Source organism: Falco cherrug, chromosome 4 (genome assembly GCF_023634085.1).
Source record: "Falco cherrug isolate bFalChe1 chromosome 4, bFalChe1.pri, whole genome shotgun sequence".
Lineage (NCBI taxonomy): Eukaryota > Metazoa > Chordata > Aves > Falconiformes > Falconidae > Falco > Falco cherrug.
The window spans coordinates 23,802,113-23,813,350 of NC_073700.1; the positions used below are offsets into that span (position 1 = coordinate 23,802,113).

Sequence of the window (11,238 nt, forward strand, 5' to 3'; positions counted from 1 at the left end):
AAAAAAACAAACAACAAAACACAAAACTTTTTTCCCCTTTTCTAAACAAAGAATTAATCTTTTGGTTATGTAAAAAAGATCTATTTAGTCAGACTCCCCCAGGTTTTCACACAGGCAGCCTACCATTAAAGTAGCTAATCAAAGTCAACACATAGTCTTATATTATTCTTTTGGCTGTTAAGCAACCATTTTCACACAAAAGCCCAGCATCCTATGCTACAGCAAGCCAAATTCTGCATGGCTCAGATAACATAAAACAGATCCATAAATGCAATCAATTGGCATCATATCAGTTTAGTTTGCCCATAAAATAAAGAATGACACAGCCAAAAAAGGCAAAAATATCTAAACAATTAGCCAGTTGCCTATATTCATTGTCTTCATCTAGAGAACACAATTGATCCCCCTCATCTTTTCAGTGTATTTTCTGTTGCTTTTGAGAGCTCCTCCTCTTCTCAAAGTAACACATCCTACTATCTGTAACCACCAATTATTTCTGTTTATTTTTCCACAACATGCATTCACTAGCCAAAACATATTTCCCAGTGTGTTCACACTAGCTGACAACACTCCTAAAATTCAACTTCACACCAGTTTATCTTTTCACCAGACTTAAGACTGACTCAGGTATCTTTTTCTCAACATCTCCTTCTCAGGAAGTATCACAATAATACATCTTATAGTACCTCAAATTCTCTGAAACAGAGACCTTAGCAGTCTGCTCTGTCCCTCAGAAGGCTACCAGGCCAAGACATGACTGGAGGTGGGCCTGGACTCCAACAGACTGCAAACCCGAGCACGGGGCAGCTGCGCAATTCCGATTAAGGCTGGAGGGAGGAAGGCAGCTCCGTGGCCGGCAGATGCAGGCAGCAGATAGCAAAAGGCTCAAAGCGCAAAGCTTGACATTTCTGTAACATGTCCTGTATGAAAGGGTAAGAGTTCTGAACTCAGGAGACTTGCCCCAGAGCCGACAGGACGGACTACCCAAACAGAAGACCATCTCACTTCAAATGCAAGTTGTTAATATTTGTGTGAAGGCACCCAGAATAGAGAAGTCTTCTGAACTGAAATCCACAGTAGTAATTGTCTCAATAAAATATAAACAAAGAGAGAAAGAAACTGGAAAAAACAATACAAAACCCAAAATATATCCTAAAAATATAGGTTGCTTTAATTACACCATTAGTCTACAAATAATCATACAGAGTTTTTCCTCTTATTGAAGGATAAAGACATAAAGCAGACTTTCCGAAGGGATCTGATCTTAGCACAGAATCAATGGAAAGAACACTTGGATAAGAAAACTCGTTTGCCAAAACACACATGAAATCTCTGTATGCCTTTTTTATTATTATTATTTTTTCCTGGTGGGAAAATACAGAAAATGCTAGTACTAAACTCAAAAGAGGAGAGAAAAGTCCTAGACTGGCTTTTCCCAGAATTGGTATTTTGGGCCCACCAAGCAGCTTCACTGGCTGTGTGATGGCATCTAGTGGCCCTGACGTACCAGCCCTGGCCCTGGCACCTCAGGGATTCCAACAGCCCTGGGCTCTCCAACAGTACCTCTATCAACTGCCACTCCCCTCCCTCACCACCAGAGTGAATTATTCTAATTTCTCATTAGTCACAGAAATTCCAACAGCTGCTGCTGGAGTGATTCAGACAAGCATGACCGGACTGGGATTCATCCTTCATTCAGAGACGGATCACAGAGTCGAGAGAAAGCACGCAGTTGATGGAGAAGTCCACCCTCTACCATCACCAGGCTGTCCAGCTCACCTAGAAAGTGATTCTCTCAGTAAACCACAGGACAGCACAATTTTCAAGTTCTGCATTTTGCATGCAGTTTTCAATGTTATCTATTATACTCCTAACAATTTAACACAGGCTACTATCAGTTCTGAAAGGTTTTAGCACATACAATTTTACCACCCTGGCACAAAAACAAGAAATGCATCACTCCTGACAAATCTCAGTTTAAGAGCACAAGCAGCAAGGCTGAAAGATGAATCAACAAGATGTTAGCAAGTCCTAACATGTACTGTTATAACCACTACCCAAATCCTCCTCGAAGACTCATCTTCTTTAATTGCTGGCTTGGGTTAGGACACGGAGGTTATGCTTCTTTTAGTTTAAAATGGACAGTCATCTTAATACACTGTGTACAGCATGCTCTCTGCCAGGCATGTTTTAGTAACAGTATAAACATCTTGAAAAAAATTTTTTCTTCAGATCTGCAAGACCCACAAAAAAAATTTCAGTGTCCTCCTCCATGGAGATCCTGGTTCCTTTTTTATGCTCTGTTTACTTCTCCCTTGCTGAAGCAGCTATGAAGCAGAGAAAAAAGGTGGGAATCTAGTGCTTTCAAATAAACTCTTGGGAAAAGATGGAGTTGTGAATATTCTTAGGAACAGCTCACACAGGATAGTCTTAACGGTACTGAAGGATAATTTCTGTCCTTGAAATTCCTTCTGCACTGCTCCTGGAAGTTTAATCGGAGTATCAGAAATGACAGTACCTGCCCCCTCAAATGCTCAGAGTAGATATGTTTATTCCTCTGACTCACTAGCTGTCAGATAAACCCAATTAGAAAACTAAGATATAAACTTGAACATAAAAACATATTTTCCTTCTCTAGGTATGAAAAAAACCACAAACCATTTTCAGCAAGGACTACTTTTCTACTTATGCAAGCATAACTCTAATTTCTGTGGCTAAATTTTCTAACTAGGTGATCGATAAACAGACAATTTTTATCAAAACCATCTCTTTAGAGGACAATGAAATTAATTTCAAAACAACCCCAAAACTTTACCCTTACTATTTTTGAAGACACGAGCCTCATTGCAACTGATAACTATATTGTTCATCAAGGAAAGATGGCACAAAGAGCACTTGCCATCTTGCTCTCCTGACCTGGTCAGAGTGATGAATTCTGCCTGCAAAGCATAGCACAAGCAGCAAAGAGAAAGCTGGGCAAAGGTTGCTCTCACCCTGGCAGTATAGCCTATGGGTGTAATTGATGAGAGTAATGCTTAACTCCTTCGCTGCTCAGGATCTGTGTGTACCTGAACACAAGGGCAGGGCAAGGTGAATTCAGACCGACTGAAGCTTGCTCAAAACTGCTCCTCTACCCTTCACACAGAATATAACATTAATGGGCCATAGTGAAAACACAGCATCTTCACCTTCCCTAGGAAACATTAGAGTTCACCACTTCTACAGAGAGGAAGCAGGACTCCCAAGACAACACTCACTGAGCACAAATGATCATCAAGGCTCTAATTTTGCAAACGCTTGAGCATAAGCTAAATGTTGAGCAGAAGTATAAATGGGATCAGCACTCAGGTCTATTTAGAACAATTTCCATTCCATGCACACACTGACCTTGGTGCACAGCTTTTACTTTGCTAAGTACTACCAACATTAACATTTTCTTTCCCTACAGGCCTGACTTAAGAAATGTGTTTGCATTTTGTGAAATACTGAAAAGATTTAAGGCCTAATTTTCATAAATGCTAAACCACCTGAGGCTCAAAGTCAGGTCAGGATAGACTTGAAGAACTTAGCACATTTCAAAAAATCAACCCCCGGACCTTAGATTTGTTTTGGAGGGGGCCAAAAGGAAACAAAGCAGATGGGGAAGGAGGAGGGGAGACAAAAGTTTAGTCCTGTACCAACATCGCCAGGGCAGAAACCAACATCATGATTTAATGGTACTCATATTCCGTAACACTTTCCAGGCAAGCAGCATTCCCCTCAAACTCAGGACCATCCGTAGAGTAAATGCAATCCCAGGCTGAGAGGCACAAACGTGGGGTGCCCAGCATCTGAAGTGACATGAGATTTACTCACTATCTATATTCCTTGTAAGAGTCTGTCTTATTAAACTAGTTGTGCTAGTAAGCCATTTGTTGTTGGGTCTTTCTTACTGAGATCCAGAAAACACCCTGCACTGGCTCTCTCCCACCTCACCCTCCACCCGGTACAGAACAGGAAACTACAGGTTTTGTCTTATTGATCTATCTTTACGTTGAGAGATTGATTGAACTTTGAATCACAGAAGGCAAGATTATTAAACTACTCTGACTGGTAAGATTTATACTGATCCATTAAAGCAGTCAAAAAAATTAACGTTTAAGATTCAATATCATAATGGATCCAAGTCAGCACTACTTGTTCCCTACAAAATTAGGCATTACCAAAAAAATAAGAATAATAATAATCCAGTTATCACTAAGAAACACCAAAGGGAGTTCAAGCTAAAATAACGGAACTGTAGAATTCCAATTCTTCAAATAAAACCAATTCAACCTAATAGTGGTCACACAGAAGACTACACAGAAGAAGACTTCACCACAGAGAAACCCTCTCAAGAAACAAAGCCATAAACCAAACTATGCTGCCTATCGCTCACGAAGCCAAGAACATCATCGACTTCAAGCTCCCAAGTTCATTTTGGAGAAAAAGATGATAGTCTGTTTCTCTCCCACAGACACAGGGATACCTACAAAATACCTAGCAAATCCCTGAGCTGCTGCTTATCACAAGAAAACAGGGATAACACAAGAAATCTCATGTATCTACTGTGGTAAGTGTTTACCAAGTCATGCTTATTCTCTTGCTCCTGTCTTTCAAAGGCATGAGGAGATCAAAAATGAATTAAAAAACAGAAAAGTAGGTAAGAAATCCAGGTAAAAGCACAATACTCCCTTACTACTCTTATCCAGGAAAACTCACACTTGTCGTCCCTCAATACCTATGTTTTTCCCATCCAATGACTTCACCAGGATAATTCTCTTGCAAGCTGACCATTCCCGCTAGATAAAATCTTTCTATTCAGAATTTCCGCTGCACACATAGGAAGGATCTTAGAAGAAAATCTTTATTACCATTATTTTCCCTGTAGAATCCTGACACATCTGCTTGACTTCACATAATGGAAGAGACTGTAAACTTACAGGGCAGCTAACCAGAAGCAAAAACAAAATAAGCTTACACAACCTACACACATTATCTGAGTGGACAGTAACCTTCAGCCAGAAAACTGAAGGATTTTTCCAAAGGCTTAAACATTAGTCTTTGACAACATTTCTGTGACACTGCAATATTTTCACTCAGTCCTCACACTGCTCCTTGCTCTGCTCCTCTACAAGGACTCCTAGCCTGGTCACACAAAGTGAGTCACACCTGCCTTTCCAGCTGCCAAACCAGAGAGATTATTCATAAAATTACAGTATACCTTGCAGAATTAAAGCTCTTTACTAGTTCATCTAATGTCCGGTTATTTTTCAGGTCCGATTCTGAGACTGCCTATTAAAAAAAGAAAGAAAGAAAAGGGAGAAAAAAGAAACAACATTCAAATGCAGTGAAAACAAGAAGTACCCAGAAAACGTTCAAGTGATCAATCATTTGTTTCTTGGATAAATGCCTCAACTACCCTGCTAAAATGTTATGTGAATGAAAATGCATAAATTGTAAACATTTTTTCCTGAAAAATAGCTCAGGCTAAAATAACTGCCTGAGAACTGTAAGTCTGGGAAATTATAGGTAATAGATAAAAATGAACCATAAAGCTAAAGCAGCAAAATCAAGTCTACTCAGCTTCCAACAATGCTTTATTGTAGCCCAGTTCTAATTATTTTGAAAGCCAAACCAAAGATCCCATGAACATGATAAGAACCTTAATCAACAAGACATGAAAACTGATGAAGGGAAGTGTTAATCTTCTAATTACAGAATCAGAATATGAATTATGAGATGGCTTTGTGTATTCAATTCATTCTTTTTAAGCAATTTCTGATTTTTATCGCCCTGGCTGTCTCTCTCTGCTCTTCTTTTACAAAGCTTTTATTTGTCTTGCTCATATCAATACCTGTGATTTTTAAGAAGGGAGTAGTAAAATATACTTCATCAAGTAGTCTGCACTTGTCTGAAAGTTTAAAAACTGGCAAAGCGACAAATAGATCTGTTTCCCAGTCTTGAAAAGTCTAGTCTGGGTCATTAGAAACTGTGCTTTAGAAACACAGAAGAAAATTACTTCTATTTCGCCAATATTCCTGAAGTGTCATTCATTGTTTCTAGGCAGCCTACCATTTTTAGGAGTTCAATAAAGCCCAGCTGGCTTACTTAAAATGAAAACTTATATTAAGGCCTAGTATAAATTGCATTGTGTGTTCTTTAATCAACAAAGGCCTTCAAGTCAGATCATAATAATCACTCACCTGCAGAGCAGACTGAACCTGCCTCTAGTGCTTTTCACATTTAACCTAACTCTCATGGCAAACTCCTCCTTGTCCTGGTGCGTAACATAGTCCTCTGATCCCCAAAAAGGTACACTGTACACTCACAGAGTTTTAGGACTAGATGGTCTGTGGACACTTCTGAAGATGCCTTGAAAGATGAAGTGAGGCCACTCAATGATGGAAAATTTAAGAGCTTAAATTTCAGCACTCATATTTTAAATGATGGTGTATTTTAACAAATTAGGAGGCAATGTTAAATGTTTTGCAACAGATTGCATACAGAGCTCTGAGCCAAAACCCAGGTTTGATGCTCCATCTACTTCTGCCTACGCATTAAAAAAAAAAAAAAAGTAGCTCTGAAACAGGACAATTCCAGTTACAAGACCACCACATGTTGCCCAAATTGCTGCTCACAAAGAGCTGCTCACCAAAAGGAAAGGTGGTAACATGCGACCAGAATTAATTACTTAGCACAGTCCAAGGGAAAAGCTCCTGAGATCTGCCAAAATATACACAAAAAGCAAGCCGAGAAAAACACTTACCACACAGCATGTTGGACATTGAGTTTTGTAGGATAAAAACTTGCGTATACAAAGGGAACAATCTGGAAAAAGGAAATACATGATTTTTTAACAGGCATTATTCCAAATGCAGTTCAACATCCTTATTAGTATATTTTATTTTCGTACAATACATGCAAACTATTCTACAATACACCAATACTGGAAATACATTTTTCCACAGAATTAAGATCACTATTGTAGCAAAAAAAAAGCCACCAACATATTTTATGCAAGCATCTTTCAACATTTCATCTCAGTCCCTCTGTCAAAAGCAGAGTTTAACACATTACTCTGCTACCACCACTAAAAGCAGTGTGTTTGCACTGCTCATTCTACCACTGCTTTTTTTTGGTTTGTTTTTTTTTTTGGGGGGGGGGGTTGTTGGGGTTTTTTTTGACATGACTAATGTTGGATCACTTTCATCTTCCTGCATAGCCCCAGACAAACCATCCCCTTTTTTCCCAGGTGTTTCTTCCCCTTTCCAAAACAATACTAACTTGTTGAGGGAAAAAACTAAAAATTATAGGAAACAGCACTGGAACGCTGAGAGACAGCTTAAATGTTTCCCAGGAAAACCAAGTCATAGATCATCACAGGATGTTTCAATAGACTCTTTGGTGAAATATGCCATAAGCTTCATTTTGGCATACATCTTCAGATGCTTTTATTACGTGAAAAAAATATGAATGGTACAATCCAAAGCACTGTGAAAGTTAAACAACTGCTGTTAAGAGAGCTACTGAATGCTACCAGTCACCCAAGAATGAGTAGAGGAGGAATTTTAAGTGGCTATAGTTGCAAACAGATTAGAGAGTTATCTAGAAGCCCTGTAACACATCATTAAGAAAAAAAGAAACAGAAAAATATTTTGCAAGTAAATTTATTTCATTTTCATCTACTCACAAATAATTATTCATTAATGGCAGAGAGCTTTTTACTCCAATTGTACAATCTCTGTTGCCTGAAGAGATTACATAAAGACAACCAAATAGAAAATACTTCAAGAAATATTGATTTACTGTAGGAAACTTAGGCCTTCTGCAGTTTGCAAGGGGAAATAAAATGCACGATCTGTTAAGAAACAGAAGGTAGGTGGATTCTTTTCAAAGGGCCTCTGAACCCAGCTGTGTCACAGGCAGGCTGTTATACGAGCTACTGCAGAGAATTTCCAGTGCTCCCTACCATAATATACTGTTTTCAATGGTGACAGTTTTGCCAAGCTGAACTTCATTGCCAAACTACAACGTCCTCCTTCACGTAAGGAAGAGGAAGTGCTATAGTTTCTGAAGAAATCAGTTCCAAGCATTTATTTTAAGGTGAGAAAAGGCAACATACTTCCCCCTAATCTGACTTTCACTAAACTGCTTCGCTACCATGTTCCAGAAGATATCAGCCTGAGGCAGATAGAGCAGCATGGAAAATTTTAGTTTGTAACACTTAATGCTCTCTGCCATACAGCTTTCGATTTTGTTCCACCCTCAAGAAGTTACAAAAGATATTTAAATGAAGAATTGTAGGAATAGGTGGTGTTTACATGCATTAATCCAGACCACACGTATTTGCGCTGTCTAGAAGGCTACAACCGTAACTGCATGAGGAAAAGTTGCTGGCTGCTTCACAGCTTTCATCCAAAAGAGCTCCTCAGAGGCAAATGTCCTTGCTGGCTAAGCCACAAGCAGAAGAGCTGCATGGTTTATAAAGGAAATAAAAGGCCAGTAATCCCTGCTCTATGTGCCGGTAAATGATAAATAGTCAAATGATAACTTCTCTCTGAAACGCTAAAGGACTAAACTCTTTTCTGAGGACATTTTTCAATAGTTTTCTGTCATTCGGCTAAGGTACAACAGGATTTTGCCAGCCCACAGGGTCCACAAGGTAATTCTCCAGTCCTGTGTTTCCCAGGAAAGACGTATGAAGACCAAACCATTCACTCAAAGTTTCTTTGAGTACAGCTTTTTCACTCCTACCTGTCTGCCTTAATCCATAAACTGAACGACAAGTCAGGCCAAGACACACTCCCACCACAGCCACCCCGGTACTCCCCGGAATGCACAGCAGCATGCATTTACATGAAACACACCAATTCTAAATTCCACAAGGTCACAGGATAGAGGGAAGAACAATCCCACCACCTCTTTAGTGACCTGTCACAAATGCACCACGTTTACCTCGGCTCCTACTCAAGCAATTTTTTATCAAAACTGCTGTTTCTGTGCAATTTTTATTACAGCTCAAGTAAATTTAAACTGCAACCACCAAATCAATAGTGATGTATTAGCTGAACCTCCATAAAATACGTTAACCCCAAGACAGGAGGCACAGAGTTACAATGAAAAGCAAGTAACAGTTCTGCGTTGACTCCTACGCAGCTGGCACCCACGGAGTCTGACCCGGGCCAGCAGGCCGGGCCGGGCCGGGCCGCAGGAGCCGGGGCCCACGGCGGGCGCTCGGCGGAAGCAGCCCGGCGCTCCCCGGCCGTACTTACAGTTGTGCGAGCACTGTGGAATGATCATCGCAATGCTGAAGTAGTCGAAGCATATCCCGCACCGCAGCAAGTCATCCACGGCCTGCAACGGGAAGCCCAGGTTACCGCACCGCGCGCCTCCAGCCGGCCCCGTGCCCCACGGCCCCGCACGGCGCGGAGCGCGGCGAGAGGCCGGCACCAGGCCCTCGGTGCCGGGGGCCGCCCAGGCCCTAGCCCGCCGCCGGCGACAGCCACGGAGGGCCGGGCCGGCCCGCCCCGCCGCCAGCCCGCCCGCCGCGCCTCACGCACCTTCAGCGGGGACAGGCGCTCCGGCCACGGCGGCTCGGGCACCAGGGCCATGGCGGCCCGGCCCGCGCCCCACAGCCTCGCCGCCCGGCCGGCACCGAGTCCAAATCCCCCGCGCTGCGGCCTGCGCGCCGCGACCGGGCCGCGCTTCCGGCGGCGCCGCGGCTGCCGGGAGCTGTAGTCCGGGGCCGGGCCGCGCCCGCTGGAGCCGCAGCCCCGCGGCCGGCCGCTCTCCACCGCGCAGCGTGGCGCGCTCCGTCCCCGGCTGCCAGAAGGCCCTGCCGCGGCTGCCCCCGCACGGCTGTGCGAGCCGCCGGGCGCGGGGAGGCCGGGCCCTGAGCCCGCTGGGCCCGCCGGGCCCGCGCCGCCGCCCCGGGGCCCGGGAGGAGAAGGCTGGCGCCGAGGCAAACCGGCGGGCGTGAGGCGCTGGCGGCCGCCCCGGGTGACCCCGCCGCCGTCCCCGGGCTCAGCAGGGGCTGCCCCCGCCCGGCGCGGCTGGAGCCCTGTCCCGGCCCCGCGAACCCCGAGTTCCCCTCCGGCTGCAGGACCTGCCCTTCCCGGGGGACGCCAATTAAACACCGGCTCGGGGAATGTTAAAATCCAAGGGATGAACGTTTACTCGTTTCAGCACCAAACGCGTCCTCCACCGGGCAGTTTCCGTACCGGCCTCTCCTCTCCCTAACGCACACGTGGAGGTCACCTCGGAATAGGCACCCCGGAGGGGCTGAAGGAAAGGCGCCGGCTCCTGCGCACCCATCGTCTTCATCAAACTCCCGCGCACATCTTATGGATGCAATGCAGTTCTCAGCCACTGTGATCAGTCGTTTACTCGGGTGACAAATGAGATGTGTCACTGAGCAACCCCACCATCTAGTAAGCTAGGTGTGAGAGTCTTCACCACCTGTACCTTCCGGAGATGTTAATTTGAAAAATCCCTCAGGCACTGTGTCAATGAGATTTGGAAAAACGGCCCCCTGCCTAACATCCCTTCTGCGCCTAACCCGCTCCGCCACCTCCCAACCAGCCCTGTTTTCTGTTTACACTTCCCCATACAGGTGCATGTCAGCCTTTGCTATGGGAACGACCTTCTCCATAGACATGTACAGGGCTGTGTGGGGTTGCCATGGAAATGGGCATCATCACGGTCACCTCTGTCCTGGGCATGGCCAGATCTGGCTCTCTGAATTCCACAAGAGGGGACACTGCAGAACCCAGGCTAAAAATACATGGGCCTTACGGATGAAAAACAAAGAAGTAGTAGGTAGCAGTGATCATGACTGAGTACTGCTGCTGTGGCTTCAGAAGGTTTAATAATTGCCTAGGAGTTTAGGGAAACTTGGCACGTAGCCAAAGTCAGGCGGGATAACATCGCAAACAAATTGCACTGTGTCGGTGCAATTCAAATTTCAGAAGCTGGCCATTTACTGCAGCCTGTACCAAGGCTGTGCTGCCCCTCGCACAGGGTGCTTGCTGAAGGGGGACGATGTCGGTCCCCTCGCGGATACTCTGCTGCAATACATTGACACACTTTGCTCCAGGCTGCACACTGTTACAAGTATCCCTGGTGATTAACATGTCTTGTAGCAGAGGTTTTTACGCACACACACAATACATATTTACCTATTTTATATATTAGCCTGCGGAACAGTAATGCCTCCCT

General features: G+C 44.0%; 1 protein-coding gene across 7 annotated transcripts in view; it reads right to left on the reverse strand.

Annotated features, from left to right (window-relative positions):
- The window catches only part of RAD18 (RAD18 E3 ubiquitin protein ligase), a 54,189-nt gene extending 43,788 nt beyond the window's left edge, over positions 1 to 10,401 (reverse strand). For 2 of the 7 annotated variants that reach the window (XR_008731927.1, XR_008731928.1), the window contains exons 1-4: positions 9,582 to 9,850; positions 9,294 to 9,375; positions 6,788 to 6,849; positions 5,243 to 5,313 (exon numbers count right to left, since the gene is read on the reverse strand). Coding sequence is in view for 5 of the 7 variants with exons in the window: in XM_055708283.1 (XP_055564258.1) it covers positions 5,243 to 5,313; positions 6,788 to 6,849; positions 9,294 to 9,375; positions 9,582 to 9,632 (266 nt within the window). In the remaining 2 variants the exon portion in view is untranslated. Of the gene's footprint in view, positions 1 to 5,242; positions 5,314 to 6,787; positions 6,850 to 9,293; positions 9,376 to 9,581; positions 9,954 to 10,241 lie in introns of those variants that run through there. The other 5 variants (XM_055708280.1, XM_055708279.1, XM_055708281.1 and 2 more) reach the window with 4 other exon arrangements.
- Between the last annotated feature and the right edge of the window lie 837 nt (positions 10,402 to 11,238).